This window comes from Dendrobates tinctorius, unplaced genomic scaffold, assembly GCF_039654945.1.
Source record: "Dendrobates tinctorius isolate UK_male_01 unplaced genomic scaffold, ASM3965494v1 ptg000114l, whole genome shotgun sequence".
NCBI lineage: Eukaryota > Metazoa > Chordata > Amphibia > Anura > Dendrobatidae > Dendrobates > Dendrobates tinctorius.
The window spans coordinates 10,278,860-10,306,697 of NW_027361782.1; the positions used below are offsets into that span (position 1 = coordinate 10,278,860).

Genomic DNA, 27,838 nt, shown 5'->3' on the forward strand with positions numbered 1-27,838 from the left:
TAATTGTATCTTATCATATGTCTTATATCACTACCATGCACTATACATATTAAACTTCACAATACTATATTAACAGTAGAGGAGAGAGAGGACTGGGAGCTTGCATCGTATCTGCATGAAAACCACTTTGGGCTGGGTCCAATCTAGCACAGGTGGGTGCACGTTTCGCTGGTGAGCACAGCATGGATCCAAAGAAAAGAAAAGAAAAAATCGGCACTCCAACCCATAAAAAAATACAAAATTTTATTTGGCTATTTAAGCCATGTTAAAATGTAGAATCAGCCTGAAGCGTTTCTGGTGTGCTAAAAGCACCCTTAGTCATAGGTATACCAATGGTGCAGAGATCAAAGAAAAGTAATACTACACGTAGTAGAAAGTGCCTCAATTAACAATTACAGGGTGCTGAACTACTCCTAAAATTAATCTGTACTGGCATTTTATGGGAAGTAGAGTAAGAAGATAAACTTACTAGTATATTAGTGTAATGATCCCTGCCGCCCCAAGGCACGTTTTGTGGCAGCTTCTTCAGGAGGCTTGTGTTGGGGTAGGAGTGATCATATTATTTAGGGCGTGTCAGCCAGTCAGAATCACTATAAATTTCACGTGCGCGCTACTAATATCGGAAAGCTGTGTGACTTGGAAAAGACGTGTCCCTTCATGTGGCGCATGCGCTGTTGATCTTTCCCATCTGTGATAGTGTTCCGGTTCGCGGCCCCTCAAACGCAAGCACAGAGCACCGTCATGGAGATGGAGTGTGCGCTAGAGCTCCTGTGGGCCATTCACCCGAACGCCGATGAGATGCAGACCGCGCATGCGCTCTGGGCTAAGTATCGGAGCATGGAAAATGCTAGGCTTCAGTGTACTGAGGATTTCAAATGGGGTAAGTATAAACAAAGAAAAGGAAACAGAAAATGATAAGAAAAGCTGAAAGTGAAGTATGTGACAAATGTGATCTACATGAAAGGGATGTACAAATGTATGGGTGCAAGAAGAGATTTTGATGAAAAGAGTATAGTGCTCTTTATACAAAGATACCATATTCAAAATATGCATTTCATAGTATGTAATTACTTCTTCCTCAGGAAATTACCACAGGTATACATTGCTCTTAAGATTGCTTAACCCAGCAGAGCAGGAAAACTGTAAATCTTAGATAAAAAGTCCACAATGACATCTTTTCTACAAGGTGAGGCCTCCTCCAAGCAGCTCCACATGTCTCAGCTTCCAAAAACATTTCCACAGAATATTATATTGGAGTTTTCGGCAGTCTGTCTTGCATGTGACATTTGCAGTTGTGAAGGTGATGGTCCTGATCAGGCTCGGTCCCATCCTAACGGGTCCCCTGTTTCCACAAGGCTCCTGCTTTCTGGGGCCATTACCAGCTATAGGAGCGCTCATGAATATCTCTTGCTTCTGATGAGCCACTGAAGCAGCAGAAAACATTTGATTTGCAATATAAAAGTCCTCACAGCTTTTATTACCGCGGCTGAAATTGCATTTCAAAATGGCTCCATAAAACAATATTGTCCTCCATTATTATTCCCGTCTTTCTCCCCTTTTGTCTCCCCACAGGTCTATGATGTAGAATACAAATTCTTCATTGACGGCGAGCAGACGACGGTCCTGATGGAGATCGATCCCGTAAAACAGATGGAAACTTTTCGGACAGAGAACGGCACAGAAAACGCGGTGGAGATTCATGACTTTAAACATGTGCGTCCTGACAAAACTTCTGCTCATCTTCTTTGCATAGATTTTTCTAACCTATAAAAAACACTAAAATTATTGTAAAAAGGCAAAGCAAAAATAATGGACTTGTTTAGAAAAATGCACCGACAATTTGAAATGGTTTAAAAGTCGACTTTTGCCGACAAGTTAACGATTAGTTATGATTGAATTTCTCATTCCAATTTCCCTGTTTTATTGATGATGAAGACATTGATGCAGTGTAAAATCTCCCAAGAGCAAATATTTCACATAACAACATAAAGATCTGCAGAATAATAAGCCCGGCGGATGATAATCGCTGTGAAATGTGCTTTTGATACATCTAGAAATAAACTCTTTACAGCCATTGCTGGAATGGTTGCAGGAGTTTTACCCTTTTGCATGTGCCGAGAGGTAGGGATGTACCTGCCATATAGTCTATTAATTAGCTTCAGGGTCTGAGGTGACCAAGGTGAGAAGGGGCACAGAATAAGATTATTTTTAACTAAAGTCATTATTGGTGGAAGCTAATTACACACATTTATGTAAAGTGAAGCACTCATAAACCGGTAGCGCCCCTAGAGGCGGCAGGAGACAGACTAATCAGAAATCACAGTCAGATAAAGGACACTGCAAAGAAAATAAACATACATTGATGCCATAAACATACACAATACTGTATCAATCTTCAAAGACCTTGACAGCAGCATAAATATCCCTTCTGTATAATTTTCCAGGGTGACAGCTCTTAGCTAGTATGATACATTGCAACAAACTCCCAGACTTTTCATTCAGTGTAGTCCTGGTCTCCCGCTGTCTTCAGACTAATTTCAGGTCAGGCCATATTTGCTCTCATTCAGCGGCTCATTACACTCTTCATTTTGTTTAATATCCAAATGTTATAGCCGGCTCTGACCCCCGGACGCGGTCTCTGCACCATCTGTTCACTACAATCATAGCCTAAACCTACCCCATAAACGCAGGCAGATCTTCATTCTCAAATTAAAAAAGGATTGTTTAGACATGTAAACCAGATAATAAGGGCATTACCTTTTATGATAGGACAGGAGACAAAATTACCTGTAACTGGCCAATTAAAGACCAGTTTAAATAACACAGGAGCAATCAATTGCTTGCTCATATTCCAAGACTACTGTTTATCCGCGGTATTATAGTAGTTATATTCTTGTACAAAGGGGGCAGTATTATAGTAGTTATATTCTTGTACATAGGAGCAGTATTATAGTAGTTATATTCTTGTACATAGGAGCAGTATTATAGAAGTTATATTCTTGTACATAGGGGCTGTATTATAGTAGTTATATTCTTGTACATAGGAGCAGTATTATAGTAGTTATATTCTTATACATAGGTGGCAGTATTATAGTAGTTATATTCTTGTACATAGGAGCAGTATTATAATAGTTATATTCTTGTACATAGGGGCTGTATTATAGTAGCTATATTCTTGTACATAGGAGCAGTATTATAGTAGTTATATTCTTATACATAGGTGGCAGTATTATAGTAGTTATATTCTTGTATATAGGAGCAGTATTATAGTAGTTATATTCTTGTACATAGGGGGCAGTATTATAGTAGTTATATTCTTGTACATAGGAGCAGTATTATAGAAGTTATATTCTTGTACATAGGAGCAGTATTATAGTAGTTATATTCTTGCACATAAAAGCAGTATTATAGTAGTTATATTCTTGCATATAGGAGCAGTATTATAGTAGTTGTATTCTTGTACATAGGGGGCAGTATTATAGTAGTTATATTCTTGTACATAGGGGGCAGTATTATAGTAGTTATATTCTTGTACATAGGGGGCAGTATTATAGTAGTTATATTCTTGTACATAGGAGCAGTATTATAGTAGTTATATTCTTGTACATAGGAGCAGTATTATAATAGTTATATTCTTGTACTTAGGAGGCGGTATTATAGTAGTTATATTCTTGTATATAGGAGCAGTATTATAGTAGTTATATTCTTGTATTTAGGAGGCAGTATTATAGTAGTTATATTCTTGTACTTAGGAGGCAGTATTATAGTAGTTATATTCTTGTACAGAGGGGCAGTATTATAGTAGTTATATTCCTGTACTTAGGTGGCAGTATTATAGTAGTTATATTCTTGTACATAGGGGCAGTATTATAGTAGTCATATTCTTGTACTTAGGAGGCAGTATTAAAGTAGTTATATTCTTGTACATAGGGGCAGTATTATAGTAGTTATATTCTTGTACTTAGGAGGCAGGATTATAGTAGTTATATTCTTGTACATAGGAGTAGTATTATAGCAGTTATATGCTTGTACATAGGGGGCAGTATTATAGTAGTTATATTCTAGTACGTGGAAGGAGTATTGTAGTAGTTATATTCTTATACATAGGGGGCAGTATTATAATAGTTATATTCTTGTACATAGGGGGCAGTGTTATATTAGTTTTATTCTTCCACATAGAGGACAGTATTACAGTGGGTTCAGAAAGTATACAGACCCCTCTAAAATTTTCACTCTTTGTTTCATTGCAGCCATTTGGTAAATTCAATAAAGCTCATTTTTTTCTCATTAATATACACTCTGCACCCCAGCTTGACTGACAAAAACCAGAAATGTAGAAAGTTTAGCAAATTTATTAAAAAAGAAAAATTGAAATATCACAGTCATAAGTATTCAAACCCTTTGCTTAGACATTCACATTTAAGTCACTTGCATGTTGTCCATTTCCTTGTGATCCTCCTTGAGATGGTTCTACTCCTTCATTGGAGTCCAGCTGTGTTTAATTAAACTGATTGGACTTGATTTGTAAAGGCACACACCAGTCTATATAAGATCTCACAGCTCACAGTGCATATCAGACCAAATGAGAATCATGAGGTCAAAGAAACTGGCCAATGAGCTCAGAGATAGAATTGTGGCAATGCACAGATCTGGTCAAAGTTACAAAAGAATTTCTGCAGTACACAAGATACCTAAAAGCACAGTGGCCGCCATAATCCTTAAAATGGAAGAAGTTTAGGACCACCAGAAGTCTTCATAGACCTCGCCGTCCAGCCAAACTGAGCAATCGTGGGAGAAGATCCTTGGTGAGAGAGGTAAAGAAAAACCGCAAGATCACTGTGGCTGATCTCCACAGATGCAGTAGGGAGATGGGAGAAAGTTCCACAAAGTCAACTATCATTGCAGCCCTCCACCAGTCGGGCCTTTATGGCACAGTGGCCTGACAGAAGACTCTCATCAGTGCAAGACATATGAAATCCCACATAGAGTTTCCTAAAAAAACACATGAAGGACTCCAAGACTATGAGAAATAAGATTCTCTGGTCAGATGAGATGAAGATAGAACTTTTTGGTGATAATTCTAAGCAGTATGTATGGAGAAAACCAGGCACTGCTCATCACCTCCCTAATACAATCCCAACAGTGAAACATGGTGGTGGCAGCATCATGCTATAGGGGTGGTTTTTCAGCTGCAGGGACAGGACGACTGGTTGCAATTGAAGGAAACATGAATGCGGCCAAGTGGAGAGATATTCTGGATGAAAACCTCTTCCAGAGTGCTCTGATCCTCAGACTTGATCCAAAGGTTCACCTTCCAGCAAGATATTGACCCTAAGCACACAGCTAAAATTACAAAGGAGTGGCTTCAGAACAACTCTGTTGACCATTCTTGACTGGCCCAGCCAGAGCCCTGACCTAAACCCAATTGAGCATCTCTGGAGAGACCTTAAAATGGCGGTCCACCAATGTTCACCATCCAACCTGATGGAACTGGAGAGGATCTGCAAGGAAGAATGGCAGAGGATCCCCAAATCCAGGTGTGAAATACTTGTTGCATCACTCGCAAGAAGACTCATGACTGTACTAGCTCAAAAGGGTGCTTCTACTCAATACTGAGGAAAGGGTCTGAAAACTTATGACCATGTGATATTTTGGTTTTTATTTTTTAATAAATTTGCAAAAATTTCTACATTTCTGTTTTTTTTTCAGTCAAGATGGGATGCAGAGTGTACATTAATGAGAAAAAAATTAACTTTTTTGAATTTACCAAATGGTTGCAATGAAAAAAAGAGTGAAAAATTTAAAAGGGGTCTGAATACTTTTCATACCCACTGTATATCACATTTCATAGTAGATCTTAGAGAAGGTATTGGAGATGAGGGAATGTTTATGAATTTAAGTTGACTAGCTGCTTAATATTTTTCCCAAAAAATCTTAAGTGTGACAAAGTCTCTAACTGCACTAATAACATGTGTATTATACTTGTTTTTCTGAGTATTAAAATATTTTAAAGCTTTATAATGTAAACTAGCTGAAGAGCCCGGTGCTGCCCGGGCATAGTAACTAACTGTGGTTATTTATAACAAATTATGATGATTATATACATATATATATATATATATATATATATATAAAGCTGAGTGTATAGCCCTGCCCACTAAGCATAGCTACATTCACTATAATATCCCACATCATCCCGTCAGCCAGAGCTACCGGACTACTACTCCTAATATCCCACATCATCCCATCAGCCAGAGCCACCGGACTACTACCCCTAATATTCCACATCATCCCGTCAACCAGAGCCACCAGACTATTACCCCTAATATCCCACATCATCCCATCAGCCAGAGCTACTGGACAACTACCACTAATATCCCACATCATCCCGTCACAGTCGCCGGACTACAACCCCTAATATCCCACATCATCCTGTCAGCCATAGCCACCAGACTACTACCTCTAATATTCCACATCATCCCGTCAGCCAGAGCCACAAGACAACTACTCCTAATATTCCACATCGTCCCATCAGCCTGGGGTCCGAACCAGAACGCTGAGTGGAACGGTCGTAACTTCCATACCAGGGATCCCTTTAATAGAAGCCTGGGGTGAGAACCAGAGTGCTGAGGGATTTACCCTAACTTCCATACCGGGCATCCCTTTAAGAGAGGCCTGGGGTCAGTACCAAAGCACAGAGTGGATTTGCCCTCACTTCCATACCAGGGATCCCTTTAAGAGAGGCCTGGCGTCAGAATCAGAGCGCTGAGTGGATTTGCCCTGACTTCTATACCAGAGATCCCTTTAATAGAAGCCTGGGGTGAGAACCAGAGAGCTGAGGGATTTACCCTAACTTCCATACCGGGCATCCCTTTAAGAGAGACCTGGGGTCAGTACCAAAGCACAGAGTGGATTTGCCCTCACTTCCATACCAGGGATTCCTTTAAGAGAGCCTGGGATCAGAACCAGTGCGCTGAGTGGATTTGCCCTGACTTCCATACCAATGATTCCTTTTAATAGAACCCTGGGGTCAGAATCAGAGTGCTGAGGGATTTTCCCTAACATCCATACAGGAGATCCCTTTAAGAGAGCCAGGAGTCAGTACCAGAGCATTTGAAGGCAATTGCCCTGACTTCCATATCGGGGATCCCTTTAAGAAAGGCCTGGGATCAGTATCAATGCGCAGAGTGGATTTGCCTTAACTTCCATACCGAGGATCTCTTTAAGAGAGGCCTGGGGTCAAAACCAAAGTGCTGGATGGATTTGCTCTGAGTTCCATACCAATGATCCCTTTAAGAGGGAAGATGTGCCTATAAAAAATATGTGTGATGGGTATATGGGCACGGGAGGGGGGATTCATTTCTGTCATGTGCTCTCTGCTCCTTTTTGCGGGGCAGACAATGGCTGGAAGCTTATGTTCCCAGGGATGCTAGATTTCTCCCACCATGTCAGTGTCTGCTGAAGTGTTGGCAAGTGGGAAAACTTGCTCATAGCAACCAATCACAGCTCAGCTTCTTTTAACCAGCTCTGGTGAAATGAGAGATGCTTAGTGATTGGTTGAAAGGAAAACTGTTGCTCATAACATCCAATCACAGCTCAGCTTCTTTTGAACAGCTCCGGTGAAATGAATGATGCTTCGTGATTGGTTGGTGATACACACACACATACACACATTCAGTTTTATATATAGAGATGACTCCTAAGGCTTTGCTCACATGTCCAGTAATGATCTTTATAATGGATCCAGTAGGAATCTTGTTGGTAAAATGTATTGCTGAAGTAACTTTTTAGTCTGTTATTCACTAATTGATCTCTGCCAGGTCTGTTTTTTAACATTGTAGATAATAGGCAAAGGATCCGTTAATGTGTTAATAACTGTCGGTCGTCTATTTCTAACAGATCATTACTGGACAAGCCTTAGTATATCTGGTTATAGATGGCAGCGCTATCACTGCTTTGCTGTCACACACTATCTGTACAGTCTCTTCAGTGTTTTATGGCTTTCTCTTCCTATCTCTGTTGCTGAGCTCTGACTTCCTTTCACTTTCCAGATTCACCATAAATTGCTGCTGCTTTCCATGCTTCTGCTTTTATACTGGCTATGATCATTCCCCTGTGGTTGCCTGTGCAACCTTCTGCTATGTGAAAAATGGCGACGATCATGCTCTTTGCTGATTTACACAAGATGACACACAAATTGTTCCAATTATTTGGGTCCAGCAGATTTTCAAATAAATGAAACACATCAAATTTTCATCTAATCTATTTGCTTATGTCTAGAAGTTTTGCATCATAGATTGAGTCGAATTCTTTGGTGACTTCTGATATTCTCCTTTGATAGCTTGTATACTGTAGACACAATGTTTTGCCCTCTGTTCTCACATTACTCACATCACTTTGTCCTGGAGATGTGAGGGACAGATCTGAATTCTTGCACAGTGGTTGAATCACATCAGCTTCACACCTTAATGCCTTGGGTTTATTTTTAGGGAATTACTGCCATCTACTTTGCTGGACTTGAAAAATGTTTCATCAAGACTCAGAGCAAAGAAATCCCAGTAGTTGAAGAATCAGAGTTGCAATTTGAGGTACGATCTATGTCTTTTTCCCCTATACAGATTGTTTTCTTATGGCCACAGGTGGAACCAGCAATGTGAGGGTTCTTTATGTCTAGAAATGATCTTGTAGGTCACTTCTCACCAGCAATGTGCCAGTAGTGACCTGCCAGGCTGACAGGAGGGAGAACATTGCCCTCACGGAATATTCAGAAGAGCAATATTCCTTTATTCGCCTGCAAATCGCCATGAACGTCTTTTCTCCATATCCCATTAACATTGCGCCCCGAGTGTTTTATGTAATGGAGTAGACCGATGACATGGAAAGAATCTGCTGCTGCCCGGGTACTAGACATGGTGGAGGAACGGCATTTACCTTTTCCTTTAGGCCTTTCCATTATGTTTCTCATACACAAGGGACAGTTTCACAGAGAGACAGTTTCCCTATAATATGCTGAGAAATGGGAGAAGCTGGAGGCATTGCACAAGAGAACAGAAGAACATGCAAACTCCATGCACTTGATACAGTGCTGCAAGGCAAAAGTACTAATCACTGAGCAATTCCACAAGATTAGCTACTGAGCCACTAAGCTGGAGTAACAGCTGAGGATATCCTGAGAACTACTAAGTTACTAAGTCACTATGGTGATATAGCCTCTACAGCAGGGTAACCACTGAGCCACTCTGCTGGTGTAACCACTGAGTCACTATACTGAGATATCCATGTGGTCACTGTGGTAGTCTTAGTTATTAAGCCACCATGGCAGGATAACCACTGAGTCACCGTGATAATATAGCCACTACAGCAGGGTAACCACTAAGCTACTCTGCTGGGGTAACCACTGAGCCACTCTGCTGGTGTAACCACTGAGCCACTCTGCTGGTGTAACCACTGAGTCACTATGCTGGGGTTACCAGTGACACATTGTTTTGCAATAAGTAATGCCCTTGTGCTGCAGTAGCCACCTAGTCACTGTTATGGTGTAACCACTGATTCACTATGCTGGAATAGCCACTGTGTCATGCTGGGATATCCATGGGGTCAATGTGGTAGTCTTAGCTATTAAGCCACCATGGTAGGATAACCACTGAGCCACTCTCCTGTTGTAACCAATGACACATTATTTGCAGTAAGTAATGTACTGATAACCACTATGCCCTTGTGCTGCAGTAGCCACCTAGTCATTTTGTCATTTTTATGGTGCAACCACTGAGTCACTATACTGAGATATCCATGGATTCAGTGTGGTAGTATTAGTTATTATCCACCTTGGTAGGATAACCAATGAGCCACTTTGCTGGGTTAACCACTGAGCCAGTCTGCTAGTGTAACCAGTGACACATTGTTTTGCAGAAAATAATGTACTAAGGTAACCGCTGTGCCATTGTACTGCAGTGGCCACCTAGTCACTTATGGTGTAACCACTGTGTCACTATGCTGTGGTAACTGCTGAGTTATGCTGGGATATCCATGGGGGACACTATGCTAGCCTTACTTATTAAGCCACCCTTTTAGGATAACCACTGAGTCACTATGCTGGGATATCCGTGTGGTCACTGTGGTACTCTTAGTTATTAAGCCACCATGGTAGAGTAACCACTCAGTCACCATGCTGAACTCAGCACTTGGCTAGCGTGCTCACAGAGCCAAATTGCTAGGGTAATCAGTGAGTTGCTCTGCTGGAGTAACTTTTGAACCACTGTGCTGTAATCATAACTGTGCCACTATTCTAAGGTAACCACTGGGCCACTGGGCTGGAGAAGCCACTGCATCTTGGTGTTGAGATTGATACTGTGTAAGGGGGTGAGATATAATGTATTTCTTGCTTCCCTTCCTTCAGATTGCCCTTCGATTGTTAATTGATCATGTCTTTGATAAATGTCAGCGGTACATATATGTTACCATATGTTACCATTCTGTTGAGAACTGTATTCTACTGTCTTGTGTTCCTTTAATATAGTACTGCATAATATATGTGACTAATGTTCATGTGCAGTTAGGGTAAGTTAGTGCATCGTTCTCTGGGGACATTAGAGGAGGGCACTTTAGCATATAGTTATAGATACGGGTAAGTGTAGTTCTGTTGTGGGCCACTAGATGGGGGCATACTAGTGGGCATTACTGGTATAGCTGATAGGATGTTTTTTAGAGGGTTAATTGTAAGAGTGGCTGCCAGGTAAGAGGGAAGCTTGTTGGGAAGTTAAGTCAGACGGGGCCAGGGTGCCCTAGGGTCCACATGGGCTGTAGGCCTGGACAGCTTGGCAGCCACGCAGCGTTCAATTGCTGCAGCCCACGTTACCCACGGCCACTGTGTGTCATAGCAGTGGGCCAGTACAGGAAAGAAGATAAGTGGAGACTTATTGCCTGGACCAATGCTTTTAGGGCAGGAATCAGTAGGACTGATGAGATGAAGGAAGTTGGAACTTCGACGAGATCGGTACAGACGGGCTAGATGCTTTACCAGAGGCAACCAAACCGGGTGACTGATGATTTCGAGTCTGGGGCGAAACTGGCAGAAGGAATTGTCATCATGGCGAGGTCAGGCCAGGAAGAAACTGGGAGCAGTCTAGGACGGTCGAGTTCGGGCATGTACTGCACAGAAGCGACAGCCAGAAAGGGAAAGATGAGGAAACAAGTAAATGTCACGATGTAACAACTGTCCTATAGGTATTACTGATAGGATGTTCTTTAGGGTTTAATTGTAGGAGTGGCTGCCAGGTAGTAAGAGGGAAGCTTGTTGGGAAGTTAGGTGAGGCGTGACCAGGGAGCCCTAGGGTCCACATGGGCTCTAGGCCTGGACAGCTTGGCAGCCACGCAACGTTCAAGTGCTGGAGCCCACGTTACCCACAGCCACTGTGTGTCATAGCAGTGGGCCAGTGCAGGAAAGAAGAGATGTGGAGACTTATCGCCTGGATGTGGAAACCAGTAAATGTCACGATGTCCCAACTGTGGATGTAAGTGTGAAGTACTCAGTAAAGAAAGATTTGAAGTTAACTTGGACTGTGTCTCCGTTGCTGGGGGTCACCTGAAAGAGGGACCGGTGTCGCCTGGGAAATGCCCAGAGGAAGATGAATCTGGAGATACAGGTATGCTGGACAGAAGAGTACAGTTTTCTGTAGGGGAAGGACTGGACATAGATATTGCAGTTATTCAGGTCACGACTACAGTCCTGTCCCTCCCTTACAACTGTACAATGTTATGGAAAATCCACTTAGCCACCCTGCTGAGGTTCCACCTTTTCATTGTTCTGAGGTCACCACTGGACCACTGTGCTGGAGTAACCCCTGAGCCATTGTAATAGCCACTAAGCCACTGTGCAGATGTCACACAACTTGTGCACTGTGCTGGAGTAGCCATTGAGTGTCTGTATTCATGTAACCACTGAGCCACTGTATAGGGGTAACCACTAAGCCTCTGTGCTGGGATCAGTTCTTTTGATGATAGTTGAGAGAGACTGACAAAAAGACATAATAGTTTTGCATTATTAGAAAAAGAATTGCAGAAAATTGAATGGACTCTATACGGGGGTCTCCCATCTACAGATGTGTCCCATGCTCAATAGTTATCAGAAAATCCATTATTGTACATTATATCTTCCATACACAAAGACAATAATTCACAAACTTTCACCAACTAACAATAAACAGAACAAAAGCTTGAGAACAATCCATCATTGGACGTCAGCGCGGGATCCTCGCACATGTGGGGATAATTACATTTCCTCCTCTGGATTTATGAGAAACTTTCCATTTTTTGATTATATTTTATTGTGAAACATTTTGTTTCTGTACAAATTTCCCAGATGAAACGTTCACAAGCAAAACAGTTGCGGAAACAGCTGTATTGTCGTTTCCATTACAGCGTAGCATTTGAAGAACAAATAAAGGAAATGAGAAGATACATTGTATAGAGATGAGAAGCTTCTGTGCAGTCACAATCCTTTCGCTTCCTTCACAGTTGTCAAATTTTGGAAATCCTCTTCAGGAAGATATGGGAATCTGATCAGGATGAATAGGATGAAGGAAGGAAGGAGGAATAAATGGGGAAAACAAGAAGGATTGGGATGACGGAAGGAAGGAAAGAGGGGAGGAGAAAGGAAGGAATGATCGATGGATGGATGGATGGATGGATGGATGGATGGATGGATGGATGGAGAATGGAACAAACAAAGGAAGGAAAGAATGGTATGAAAGAAGCGAGGAAAAAGGAAGGAAGCAAGGGAAAGGGAGGAAGGAAGAAATAAAGGCAGGAAGGAAGAAAAAAGAAAGGAAGGCATTAAATGAAGGAGGCAGGGATAAAAGATGGAAGGAAAGATATACAGTACCTTGCTGTAAAACAGTGTTTTGAATAGTTTTCTCCTCTTCTTTCTCTTTTCTCTCCCCCACGTTAGGATGGGGACATCACCACAATCTATGAACAGTTCATGTTCTGGATCCCCTCCGAGAATCCCATAGGGGACAAAGATTTCCTGAAGAATTCCAGAATCCTGGAGCTTTGTCACAATAAGTCCGTGCACTGGATCTTTCCTGCTTCTCCAGCAGGTAACAGAAGGGGTCATTTTAGAAGATGTTGTGGCCAGATTTACATAAGTGTGTGGACTTCAACATTGGCAAAATATGATTTGTCTGAAAACAGGCTGAATATATGACAATGTGGGCCAGACCGCGCCAACATTCAGGAGCAAAAAAAAAAACCTGTCACGGAAATGTTTGCTATCCGAGTCTTTGTAAGATGCCAAACTGGTAGGCTTTTGAGGAGAAATGAATGAATGAAGGCAAATCGGGAATGCTGAACATTTTCCTTTGTTTTGCTGTCTATATGTTACCCAGGATTAGTATGAAATCTGCAGTGTGGGCACAATAACATTATGTATGTAGCGCAGAACAGCAGACCCATGATTGTGGAAGGCTGGGTCATTACCACTATGGCCGCCATGACACTTACAGGAGGTGTCATCCAATTTACCGGTCAATACAGCAAATCTTTCACTTCCATTTATGTCACCACTCAGCCATTGCTCCTATAGTACTAGTCTGATGTGATATTTTATAGGGTGGGGTAAGTGGATTGTACATCCCCTTTGGTAGCTGCTTTATTAAAACATAAAATCCCAATTCATCAATTGTATTTTATTATTAAGACCCTTTATTTTTATCTTGTGCTATTTGTTGATGTTTATTGCTCCAAATTCTTCAAAATTGCAGACGTCCTTCATGAATTTTGTGTAAAATGAAAAAATTTTTACGATTGTCATTAACTTTTTTGTGCCTTTTTATAGCAAAAAGTTGTAAGTTCCATTAAAATGTGTTGCAAGCAGCTGTAATATTTGTACAAGAATTACTGCTGTGCGAAGAAATCACTTCGGAGGGAACTAGAATACATTTGCTGAAACACTTAGTGACTTTTTAAATGTCTCAATTGATAAACTGACTGCAAACATTTGCTGCAAAAAGCATACCCACAATGGCGAATTGTGGAAAAAAAGAGGCAAACACATAAAGTACAGTCCAAAAAAAGGCAGAAATAAAAACAAGAAATTGGTGCAAATAAAAACCAGGCAAGAAACACAAAAAACTACACATAAAACAGGAGCAAATGCAGCAATAAATCAAACCCTTAAATGATAATGATAAATGATAATTGACATTGTCTCCAGATTAAAGCTGAACCCCCCTGACCTGGAAGAAGGGGGTGACTTTTTATTCTCTCGTTTCTTCTTGTTTTGATATAAATGTTGATTGTGTCCTTTGTACGGACTGGATATAATGAATGGAAACGTTGATCCGAGCTGCGACGTTACAGAATAATCATCTACAAGAAGCGACTCTCCACCGGATTAGTAATTACAGATAATTATTACAATCCTCAAACCGCACGTTCTGCTGATGTCGACAATCCACTCACGTCTCCTTTATAGAAAATACAAACTATTGTTTATTAGAAGCGGCGATTAATTTCATAATTATCACATCACAGGAGGTGCAATTAGGGAAATGATCAGAGACCTCCACACAGGTGATGTACATGGCAAGACCCATATGCCAAAGCCCCAGAAAATAGCTTGGGCCCTTCTGCACGGGCCCCTGAACAGCTGCCTGCTTCCACTTTTTGGGACTTACACCCTGAGTGGAGGCGTCACTTGTCCAGAAATCATTCCAGCTGTCACTCAGATTTCCCAGGCTTTTTTTTTAAATCTGGACATTTTTAATTTTTATGAATAATTTTTCATTCTCTGTAATTGACCATTTTTTTCTTTAAAGCTTCTGAATTTGAAGATTTTGATGATGGGGAAGATGAGGAGTCGGCAGCAGAACAAACGCTTGTACCTAAAGATCAAAGAGTAGACAAGCGGAGCGGCAAACGTCAGTCCAGATCTCTGACCGAGGAAGATCAACCCGTCAATGACTACGTGAGTGCAAGTAATGTGCATAATGCACATAATGATGTGGCGGGGGAGGGGAGGCTGCATATTCCACCAGGGATACAGCATGCAACGCTGTATACTGCTAAGGACACCTCTGTTATCTGCCACCTCCATACATCTAAGTGTCCACAACCTACCGGAAGAATATAGGATGCATGTATGGATAGATAGATAGATAAATAGATAAATAGATAGATAGATAATAGATAGATAATAGATAAATAAGAAATAGATAATAGATAGATATATATAATAGATAAATAGATTGATAATATATAGATAGATAATAGATAAATAAGAGACAGAAAATAGATAGATAGATAGATAGATAGATAGATAGATAGATAGAAAGATTTAGAATATATAGATAGATAATAGAAAGATGGATAATACATAGATAATAGATGGATGATAGATAATAGAGAAATAAGAGACAGATAAATAGATAGCAGATAAATAATGGATAAATAGATGATAGATATATAATAGATAGAAGATAGATAGATAATAGATACATAGATGAAAGATAGATAATAGATAGTGTAAGATAGCACTCACTGTATGTGTTGGAGTCACTCGCTTGACAACGGGAATAAACACACAGGAATGATTTCTCACTTAAACAGACCATCCGGTTTATTTAAACGCAGCATAAACCGGAGAGAGTACAGTCCGTACCGTTACATCCAAGAACATAATAAAACACCAGTCTGTTCATGTAGCAGATAGACCACTGCCTTCTTGCAACCCCCTTTTCTGAGGCTACCTTCCAGAAGCTCCGCTCCACATGCTGACTTCTTGTCAGTCCTGGCCTTGAGGGAAGCTGCCTGCCTTACTGGGATCACTCTCCCGGCCGATGACTTGCTCAACAGGTCAAACCCCGACAGTTTCAGACCCTCAGAAGGATGATAGCTTCCCCCAATGCAGCAGCCGTCATAGTCGCTGCACGTACGTGGCCTCACCATGTGCTATTCAGGAAACCTGTCCTCTTACAGGACCTTCCAACACACAGAGACCATGTGACCAAACCACAGTCTCATTATAATGTATGAGACACACCCCCTTGATGGGAGGTAGATGGTTGGCCAGACCCGCCCAGCTCTCCAGCCAACCCTGTAAGCCCAGCCCCTTATAAGCTAAACAAAGCTCGTAGAACTACAGGTCCCAGAGCAACATTTCATGCTTACTGCGCAGAGGACCTCCTCCTCTGCGACACATACCGGCTATTCACCACAATGCTGGTCACAGTCTTACAATAGACAGATAAATAAGAGATCGATAATAGATAGATAATAGTTGATAGATAGATACAGATCGATGGATAGATAGATAATAGACAGATAATAGAAAGATAATAGATAGATGATAGATAGATAATAGATAGATAGATAGTGTAAGATAGCACTGTTATTCAAGTAGGTGATACTCGCTTAGCAGCCACAAATCCAGATTCGGCAGCCACAAAACCAGATTCGGCACCCACGGCAGGGTTTCCTCATCGTTCCTTTATCATGCTGCAGACGTCCATTCCCTCCAGGGAATCATCAGGCACGTGCAGCCATTCAAGACAGTCACTTCACATGCTGTTAGGAAAGGAGACACATCTTCCAGCGGGACCTTCCACAACGGACCAACCGGGTCCCTGCATTCACTCCATGTGACCTACCCTGGCCACCTTACATGGTCCGTAGCCACGCCCACCGGGTCACATGGCTATGACCTCATCACAGGTCCTTGAACCCTTCACACACACTTTGCAATAGCGTTCTTAAACACACCACCTGGGTGGGTTTGTAGGTAACTGGGCTCGCCCGTCTCCCCAGCTACCTGGAGACTTCTCTCTGACACATTGAAACAACACGCCAGCAGTATCACTGCTGATCAACACACATAAGTCTCCATCTCAAGGCCACCCACCTTGAGATACATAATGGTCATTCATGACTCTGCCATTCATCCTCCCTCCTAGGACATCCACACAGCGCCCCCTAGCGGACACAGTGATCACTACATCACATAAGATAGATAGATAGATAGTTATATAATATATAGATAAGCACAACTATCATAGAAAATAGTTTCCCTAAATTCAAGGCAAAATGCCAATTTTACTGACTGGACGGCTGCAGTGGCTACAGTCACTGTCGGACTGGGTTGCCAAAGACCCACCGGTAACATTAATGTTGGGGGGCCACTTTTCACCTGTATACATATATTACAATACCCTTGTTCCCAAATTTACCTATATCTCTATATAATAATAAACTAGATAATTTGGTTAATGAATGATGAGATGCAGCTTTTTTCTGTACAGAGTAAATCATGTGAATTATGCGGAGCCTGGCTGCAGAGATTGGACAGCTGCAGTGACTGGATGGCTGCAGTGATTGGACAGCTGCAGTGATTGGACGGCTGCAGTGACTGGACGGATGGCTGCAGTGATTGGACAGCTGCAGTGATTGGACGGCTGCAGAGACTGGATGGCTGCACTGATTGGACGCTGCAGTGATTGGATGTAGCCTTGCATGTATGTTGTCGATGTGACGTCACTGCTGCCGTCAAAACACCAAGACCTGAGCAGTGGAGGGAGCTAGAGATGGATCCGGGAGGGCGAGTGTTGTCTGTTTGTTATTTTAGGTATTTTAGAGCATTTGGAGACCACTTTTCTGAAAGTGGAAACCCCCTTTAACCAAGCACCTCGCCGCATACTGTCTGGTCCATTGCTACTCCGGCTGTGGTCCTGACAACGCAGGTATAGAATGTAAATGTCACCTATGCAGTGCGGCGTGCCTGTCCGGGCTCTGCGCTGTTCTGCACACAGAGCTCCGCGGAGCCACGCACAGATGTGTGCAGCAGACGTTCCTCTGAACATCAATGTAAATAATGAATGCGGGTCTCCTCTAATAGTTTTATTGAGGAGATCTGAGGCCTTTGGAGTCAGAACATCTAGGAAAAATGCAAACAGGACTGATTTACAACCTGGATAATTAGGCAACAGTAGCGGCTGGTAAATGGATTAAAAAGGGAGAAGGAGAATAATGAACTGATGTATCCAGACTGTTACAGATCCGTGACAAAGGACCGAGCCTTTAATGTGGCGATAAGTAATCGTCAGCTCTGCGCTTTCATCAGCCCTTCATGTCTTTACTTGATAAACCACAAGGTGTTAAAAGGGAAAGTTAGAGATAAAACGCGAACGCTGATGATAAAGTCCCGCGCTCGGCTTTCATTCTCCGCTCGGCGCCGTACATCAAGCGCCAACAGCGCGACAGATGGGTCATCAATATTCATCATATATGTGTCACTGCCATCATATCCATCTTGGCTCCACTTTACTGATCCTGGAAGAAGTCTCAGATAGTCGAATGGAGAGATGTCGCCCCATGTATGAAAGAGCTGACCAACATCACGTGAACTCACAAGGTGACGTCATCAGAAGATACATCTTCTATGACACATGCGGGACAAAGAGCTGGAAACATCCAATGACTTCATCAACTTTCCAATATTCACCGGCCTCAATCTGCAAGCCCCCCCCGGTTATGGCATGAGGAACGTGGCACTTTTTTTATTACACATCATTTACAGATATCTATGGATGAATTCTCTGCCTGTGCAGATTGGGTGGGTCGTACCGTCATCTGGGAGAATTTACTTAGAAAATTGGTGACGTGTTCAATCCTTATTTCACTCACTGTATATAGAGTCATAGAATCCTAGACTGTTAGATCGGAAGGGACCTCCAGGGTCATCGGGACCTCCAGGGTCATCATGTCCAACCCCCTGCTCAATTCAGAAGTCATCTAAACCATCTCAGACAGATGTCTGTCCGGCCTCTGTGTGAAGACTTCCATTGAAGGAGAACTCACTACCTCTCGTGGCCGCCTGTTCCACTCATTGATCACCCTCACTGTTAAAAAGTTTTTTCTAATATCTAATGTGTATCTTATCCCTTTCATATTCATTCCATTGCATCTCATGTTTCCATGTGTAAATGAGAATAATGACTATCCGGCTACACTGTGACAGCCCTTGAGATATTTGTAGACAGCTATTAAGCCTCCTCTTAGGCTTTTTTTTCAGCTAAATATTTCCAGATCCTTTAACCATTCCTCACCATCCTGTTCGCTATTCTCTGAACTTTCTCTAGTTTTTCAATGTCTTTTTTACAATGTGCCAAGAACTGGACACAGTATCCAGATGAGGCCTGACCAAGGAGGAGTAGAGGGGGATAATTACTTCACGTGATCTAGACTCTATGCTTCTCTTAATACATCCTAGAACTGTGTTTGCTTTTTTTGCTGCTGCATCACACTGTTGACTCATGTGCAGTCTGTTATCTATTAGTATACCCAAGGCTTTTTCACACGTGCTGTTGCTTAGTTCTATTCCTCCTAATCTATAGATGTAATCTTCTTTTTTCGTGCCCAGATGTGGAATCTTGTTTTTCTCCTCAGGTTATACCAGCGGTAAATATTTAATTATATACAGGAGATGCCCAGGTAATACCTGATGTACACATATATTTATATACAGGAGATGCCCAGGTTATACCAACTGTACAAATATAATTATATACAGGAGATGCCCAGGTTATACCAGCTGTACATATACAATTATATATAGAGGATGCCCAGGTTATGTCAGGTGTATATATATAAATTTATACAAGACATGGCCAGGTTATACCCCCTATACATATATGATTATATACATTAGATACCCAGGTTATACCAGCTGTACATATACAGTTGTGGCCAAAAGTATTGACACCCCTGTAATTCTGTCAGATAATACTCAGTTTCTTCCTGAAAATGATTGCAAACACAAATTCTTTGGTATTATTATCTTCATTTAATTTGCCTTAAATGAAAAAACACAAAAAGAATTGTCCTAAAGCCAAATTGGATATAATTCCACACCAAACATAAAAAAGAGGGTGGACAAAAGTATTGGCACTGTTCGAAAAATCATGTGATGCTTCTCTAATTTGTGTAATTACCAGCACCTGTAACTTACCTGTGGCACCTAACAGGTGTTGACAATAACTAAATCACACTTGCAGCCAGTTGACATGGATTAAAGTTGACTCAACCTCTGTCCTGTGTCCTTGTGTGTACCACATTAAGCATGGAGAAAAGAAAGAAGACCAAAGAACTGTCTGAGTACTTGAGAAACCAAATTGTGAGGAAGCATGAGCAATCTCAAGGCTACAAGTCCATCTCCAAAGACCTGAATGTTACTGTGTCTACCGTGCGCAGTGTCATCAAGAAGTTTAAAGCCCATGGCACTGTGGCTAACCTCCCTAGATGTGGACGGAAAAGAAAAATTTACAAGGGATTTCAACGCAAGATTGTGCGATTTTGGATAAAGAACCTCGACTAACATCCAAACAAGTTCAAGCTGCCTTGCAGTCCGAGGGTACAACAGTGTCAACCCGTACTATCCGTCGGCATCTGAATGAAAAGGGACTGTATGGTAGGAGACCCAGGAAGACCCCACTTCTTACCCCGAGACATAAAAAAGCCAGGCTGGAGTTTACCAAAACTTACCTGAAAAAGCCTAAAACGTTTTGGAAGAATGTTCTCTGGTCAGATGAGACAAAATTAGAGCTTTTGGGGCAAAGGCATCAACATAGAGTTTACAGGAGAAAAAAAGAGGCATTGAAAGAAAAGAACACGGTCCCTACAGTCAAACATGGTGGAGGTTCCCTGATGTTTTGGGGTTGCTTTGCTGCCTCTGGCACTGGACTGCTTGACCGTGTGCATGGCTTATGAAGTCTGAAGACTACCAACAAATTTTGCAGCATAATGTAGGGCCCAGTGTGAGAAAGCTGGGTCTCCCTCAGAGGTCATGGGTCTTCCAGCAGGACAATGACCCAAAACACACTTCAAAAAGCACTAGAAAATGGTTTGAGAGAAAGCACTGGAGACTTCTAAAGTGGCCAGCAATGAGTCCAGACCTGAATCCCATAGAACATCTGTGGAGAGATCTAAAAATGGCAGTTTGGAGAAGGCACCCTTCAAATATCAGGGACCTGGAGCAGTTTGCCAAAGAAGAATGGTCTAAAATTCCAGCAGAGCATTGTAAGAAACTCATTGATGGTTACCGGAAGTGGTTGGTCGCAGTTATTTTGGCTAAAGGTTGTGCAACCAAGTATTAGGCTGAAGGTGCCAATACTTTTGTTTGGCCCATTTTTGGAGTTTTGTGTAAAGTGATCAATGTTTTGCTTTTTGCTTCATTCTCTTTTGTGTTTTTTCATTTAAGACAAATTAAATGAAGATAATAATACCAAAGAATTTGTGTTTGCAATCATTTTCAGGAAGAAACTGAGTATTATCTGACAGAATTGCAGGGGTGTCAATACTTTTGGCCACAACTGTATAACTATATTCAGTAGATGCCCAGGTTAGACCAGCTGTACATGTATTATTATATACAGGAGATACCCAGGTTATACCAGCTGTATATAGACACAGGAGATGCCCAGGTTATACCTGCTGTTCATATATAATTATATACAAGAGATGCCCAGGTTATACCTGCTGTACATATATAATTATATAAAGGAGATGCCCTGATTATACCAGCTGTACATATATAAATATATACAGGAGATGCCCAGGTTATATCGGCTGTACATATATAATTATATACAGGAGATACCCAGGTTATAGCAGCTGTACATATATAATTATGTATAGAAGATGCCTGTGACGCGAGTCACAGCAGTAAATATATACACTACTTACTGTAAGTAAAGGGAGGTCAAACAATCCGAGGTCAGGTCCAGGAAATGACGCAGTACGACAAAAGGAAGTCAGAGACGAAGTCCAATACACAAGCTGAGGTCAGGAAAGCCAGAGAGACAAAACAGTTTACTGGGAGCAGGCGCAAGCTAAGTCAGGTCACAAGCAAAGGGTCTGAGTCTTGGAAGAGAATCAAGTCAAGCAGGGTCAGGCACAGAGAGATCAATGTTCCACAGGCCACAGCAAGCGTACGATTGACACTGGGGGGGGGAGGAATTAGCATGCTTAAGTAGAAGCCTGATCAAGGAAAATTAACCCAGGTGATTGATGCACCAACCCAGCACAGACTGACAGCCCCAACACAAAGTAACAAAAAGACAGAAACAGAGTGGAAATCTTGACAATACCCCCTCTTCAAGGAGGGGGCCACCAGACCCCCAGGTTTCCCAGGAAACCTCGGATGAAAGGCCTGGACCAACCGATCAGCCCTTACAGAATAAGCTGGAACCCAGGATCGTTCCTCAGGTCCATACCCCTATCAATGTACCAGGTATTGAAGGGAATTCTGGACCATTTGGGAATCAATGAACCTTTGTACCTCATATTCCACGCTTCCCTCAATAGAAACCAGAGGAGGCGGGGGAGATGAATACAGAACAGGGGGAATAAATTCCTTCCACAACGACTTGTGGAACACATTAGAAATATCGAAAGACCGAGGAAGCTTTAACCGGAAGGCAATTGGATTGACCACCTCCAGAATTTCATATGGACCAATGAATCTAGGACCCAACTTTAGCGAGGGCACCTTCAACTTAATATTCTTAGAGGAAAGCCATACCTTATCTCCCACTTTGAAGGCGATCGCTGAAGAGCACCTCCTAGTGGCCTTCCAATTCTGCCAATGCTGAGCCACCCCAATGTTCTTTTTAACGTTGCTCCAAACATCCCCCAGCTCTTGAATGGTGACATGTACCCCATCAGGACACAAGTCATGTTGACATCGGGCTTCCTGATGAGCCCAGACGGGGCGAAACGTCTTGAGGCGCTATAAGCTATGTGGCAGACAGCGGGTGATACGATGAGTATTTGAAACATACATATTTCAACAGTCCACTGGTTGTATCTTTACATCTATGTCTGACCTCCGGTGGGGTCCAGTGTCTAATACAGTGGGCACAGGCTCAGTGGATATCGGTCCCTGATGGGACGAAATGCACTATATATCTGTGGGTAACTCCCTATGCTGTCTAGTTTGTGCCAAAAACTATCTAATCAGAGGTATTGACCCTTGATGGGACAAAATATATTGTATGTCTGAGGGTGATCCCCCACACTGTCTGTTTTTTGTGCCTAAACTATCTGAGCTGATGCATATGGTAACAACTTTAAATCTAGAATTGAAATGTCATATTTCTCTTCATTTATCTACATTTTTAGTGGTGATTTAACTGACACCATACCCTCTGTGTATCTTTTTGAAAGGAGGGTTTGGCATCCCTGTATCGATTTCTCACCACTATACGCCATAATACTGCCGATGTGTTCCTATATGTTTTTAAATCTCTTTGGGGTATAGGGTCCTCCTTATCACAGGATCACCTCTGTATAGTGATAGGGGTCCCTTTAGCGTTGGGAAAGGGATTGCCTAGTGGCTGCAGGGTGGAATAGGGTCCCTAGGGAGAGTCATCCTTGAGCGGGGGCGCCACAACGTCCCCCCTAGGGTGCCAACCTCCGCGGCAAGGAAGGTGTGAGTACTAGATTGCATCAGGGACTCCTAGGAAATCCTCATCTCATTTTTATATATTTTTTTGGGCACTTTTTTGCTGTTTTTGTTGTGTTTACCTTGTGGTGTGACCGTTTTTTGGGTTCTTTTAACAATAAAGTATTAAAGTTTTAGGGTTTTTTTTATATGATTTTTGGTGACATCCACCCAAGGACACCCAGAACTTATCCTGGAAAACTCACCAAAATGAGGATGAAACCCGTAATTACAGAAAAAAGGCGCGGTCCCCGTGGACTGATTAACCCGACTGTTAAAGACAAACTCAGCCAGCGGAAGAAACGATGACCAATTCTCCTGTTGATCGATGGCAAAACATCTTAAAATTTGCTCCAAAGACTGATTTGTCCTCTCTGTCTGACCGTTAGTCTCAGGATGATAAGCAGAGGAAAAGGACATATCAATCCCCAGTTTTATGCAGAAAGCATTCTAAAATCGAGAGACAAATTGTACACCCCTATCAGATATAATATTTAGAAGAATCATGCAATCATACCACATGAATAATAAACAGGTTGGAGAGAGTTTCAGCATTGGGTAATCCAGATAATGGGACAAAGTGAGCTTGTTTGCTGAAGCAATCGACTACCACCCAATTAGCAGTCATCCCCCCAGACCATGGTAAATCTGAATTGAAATCCATGGACAAATGAGTCCATGGTCTTTCTGGAATTGGCAAAGGATCCAATTCCTCAGCCGGCCGGCAATGCTGTACTTTGGCGCGTGCACAAGTTTCACAAGCAGACACAAAATCTCTAATATCCTTATGCATAGCGGACAACCAAAAGAGTCTAGCAACTGCCTTCTGGGTGACAGTGACCCCAAGATGACCACTCAGCACAAAATCATGGAATTCCTGCAAGAGGCATAATCTGAGATACACAGGGACAAACAGCTTGCATTCAAGGGTATTGGAAGGAGCTAAGGACTGAGCAGTATGGATCCCAGCTTCCAGCTCAGAGTAAACCATGGCCACAACAACACCCTGAGGAAGAATGGAGGAAGGAAGTTCTGGAGGAGACACAGAATCAAGACTACGAGACATGGCATCCGCCTTCATTTTCTTAGACCCTGGTCTGAACGTAATAGAAAAATTGAACCGTGAAAAAAACAAAGACCATCGGGCCTGTCTAGGTGTCAATCGCTTGTCAATGGCAGATTCAATATAAGCAAGATTTTTGTGATCCGTCACCATGGTGACTGGATGAACCGATCCCTACAAAAAATGCCTCCACTCTTCAAGGGCCAACTTGACCACAAGCAACTCTCAATTACCCACATCATAGTTTCTCTCAGAAAATTTTTTAGAGAAGAAGGCACATGGTCACAGGTTAGTTAAAGTCTCAAGACCTTGAGACAATACAGCCCCCACCCCGACCTCAGAAGCATCTACCTCCACAATAAAGGCCTCTGGATGTCTGGTTGCACAATAACAGGAGCAGACATAAAACATTTCTTCAAATTTTCAAAAGCCCCAACTGCTTCCGGCGACCAAACCTTTAGCTCTGCCCCTTTACGAGTGAGGTCCGTAAGAGGCTTGACGATCTGAGAAAATCCTCTTATAAATTTTCTGTAATAATTTGCGAACCCCAAAAAGTGCTGCAGAGGCTTAAGGTCAGTGGGTTGAACCCAATCAATGATGGCCTGAACTTTCCCAGGATCCATCTTAAACTTGGAGGCTGACACAATGAAACCCAAAATGGCATTTCTTGAACAGAAAAGGTACATTTTTCAATTTCAGCGAACAGCCAATTATCCCTCAACCTTTGCAAAACCAAATGGACGTGTTTATGATGTGAATCCAGGTCAGGTGAGAAAATCAGAATGTCATCCAAATAAACCACAATAAATCTCCCAATATAAATCAGAAAAAATATAATTCATAAAATTTTGAAAAACTACAGGTGCATTTGTTAGACCAAAAGCATGATAAGATTTTCAAAGAGACCTTCAGACGTTAAAAATGCTGTCTTCCACTCATCAACCTCACAAATCTGTATAAGATTATATGCACCTCTAAGATCCAGTTTGGAAAACCATTTGACCCCAGAAAGTTGATTATATAGATTGGGAATAAGTGGAAGTGAATAAGTATTTTTAACCGTTATTTAGTTTAATTCTCGGAAATCGAGGCAGGGACGAAGACCTCCATCTTTCTTTTTAACAAAAAAGAATCCGGCAGCTGAGGAAGGACGAATATGACCTTTTCGTAAACTCTCACTAATATACACTTTCATGGCTGACCGCTCAGGGCCAGACAAACTATAGAAGCGAGCCTTGGGTAATTTGGCATTAGGATTGAGATTAATTGCACAGTCATAGGGACTGCTCTCCAGAAAGCACACGCAGTTTTCCCGCTCCCAGTCCGCCCTCTTCCTGTTCCTGGCTTCAGTCCAGTCCTCTAAAGCGTCCCCCAGGGAACCTAATGCCCTGCTCAATGGTTTCGGGCACGGAGCTGGGAAGGCAACTCCCCCTTGGCTCCTTCGGTGCTTCACCCTCTTACAGAGTCACGGCAGTTAATATATACACTACTTACAGTAATTAAAGGGAGGTCGAGGTCAGGTCCAGGAAATGGCGCAGTACGACAAAGGGAAGTCAGAGACAAAGTCCAATACAGGAGCCGAGGTCAGGAAAGCCAGAGAGACAAAACAGTTTACAGGGAGCAGGCACAGGCAACGTCAAGTCACAAGCAAAGTTTCTGAGTGCGGAAAGAGAATCAAGTCAAGCAGGGTCAGGCACAGAGACATCAATTTTCCACAGGCAACAGCAAGTGTACGATTGACACTGGGGGGAGGAACTAGCATGCTTAAGTAGAAGCCTGATTAAGGAAAATGAACCCAGGTGATTGCAGCAATTATATACATTAGATAGCCAGATTATACCAGCTGTACATGTATGTTAGACAGTGCCCAGCTTAGAGCAGTTCACTGGATATTAATATATGTTAGACAGTGCCCAAGTTATAGCATTTCGCTTGATATTACTATATGCTAGACAGTGCCCAGGTTATAGCAATTCACTCAATATTACTATATGTTAGGCAGTGCCCAAGTTATAGCAGCTCACTCGATATTAATATATGTTAGACAGTGCCCAAGTTATAGCAGCTCACTCGATATTAATATATGTTAGACAGTGCCCAAGTTATAGCAGCTCACTCGATATTAATATATGTTAGACAGTGCCCAAGTTATAGCAGCTCACTCGATATTAATATATGTTAGACAGTGCCCAAGTTATAGCAGCTCACTCGATATTAATATATGTTAGACAGTGCCCAAGTTATAGCAGCTCACTCGATATTAATATATGTTAGACAGTGCCCAAGTTATAGCAGCTCACTCGATATTAATATATGTTAGACAGTGCCCAGGTTATAGCAGCTTGCTCCATATTATTATATGTTAGACAGTGCCCAGGTTATAGGAGCTCATTGTATATTAATATATGTTAGACAGTGCCAAAATTATAGCAGCTCGCTCGATAGTACTATACGTTAGACAGTGCTCAGGATATAGCGGCTCGCTCCACATTACTACTATTTTAGACAGTGCCCAGGTTATAGGAGCTCCCATATTACAACCCTTGGCAAAAATTATGGAATCATAATTGTAGGATGTTCATTCAGTTGTTTAATTTCGTAGTAAAAAAGCAGATCACAGACATGGCACAAAACTAAAGTAATTTCAAATGGCAACTTTCTGGCTTTAAGAAACACTAAAAGAAATCAAGAACAAAAAATGTGGTAGTAAGTAATGGTTACTTTTTTAAACCAAGCATAGGGGAAAAATTATGGAGTCACTCAATTCTGAGGGAAAAAAATATGGAATCATGATAAACAAACTGTTAGGGACAGCAGAACGCACTAAATATAAAATAATGTAAAGTGCGTTCGCCGCCCGGGTCCACCGTGCAGAAGGTGTTAACACTGCTGCTAGCTAATGGCGGACGTACAATATGGCTTTATTACACACGCGGGTTGAACGTCACCCAGGTGCACTGAGCGATCTCTGTTTACTCACAGAGATGCCTTAAGTGAAAAACACAAAAAGGCTGAGCCTGTTAGCTTCACAGGTCTCAGAGAAGTGCACACACGGTATATGATCACAGGAGCTGGGCCCTAGGCAGAGGGTCTGCGTCCGTCTAGACCTACCGTGCGTGCGGCATCGCAACTGCAGACACGAAGAGGAGCTGCAGACTGCAGCGCGGTGACAGACACTGCCGCTAGTCGAAAATGCCCGGAAGCAGGTGCACTGTCGGATGCTAGTGCGGCCATGCGAACCTTTTATAGCCAGGACCTTCCGGAAGCTTCCAGATCCCTGAGAT

The 27,838-nt window shown here is 42.1% G+C and overlaps 1 protein-coding gene and 1 long non-coding RNA gene across 2 annotated transcripts in view; one reads left to right on the top strand and one right to left on the bottom strand.

Moving 5' to 3' along the window:
• Positions 1 to 27,838, top strand: part of TNMD (tenomodulin) — a 95,306-nt gene that overhangs the window by 29,317 nt on the left and 38,151 nt on the right. The window contains exons 3-6 of the mRNA XM_073589853.1: positions 1,573 to 1,713; positions 8,490 to 8,588; positions 12,947 to 13,097; positions 14,817 to 14,965. Of these exons, the coding sequence (XP_073445954.1) occupies positions 1,573 to 1,713; positions 8,490 to 8,588; positions 12,947 to 13,097; positions 14,817 to 14,965 (540 nt within the window). The remainder of the gene's footprint in view (positions 1 to 1,572; positions 1,714 to 8,489; positions 8,589 to 12,946; positions 13,098 to 14,816; positions 14,966 to 27,838) is intronic.
• Positions 227 to 27,800, bottom strand: LOC141101050 (uncharacterized). Its single transcript, XR_012234870.1, has 2 exons — positions 27,666 to 27,800; positions 227 to 1,764 (listed from the first exon to the last, which is right to left on the bottom strand). It is a non-coding gene; the product is annotated as an uncharacterized lncRNA (long non-coding RNA).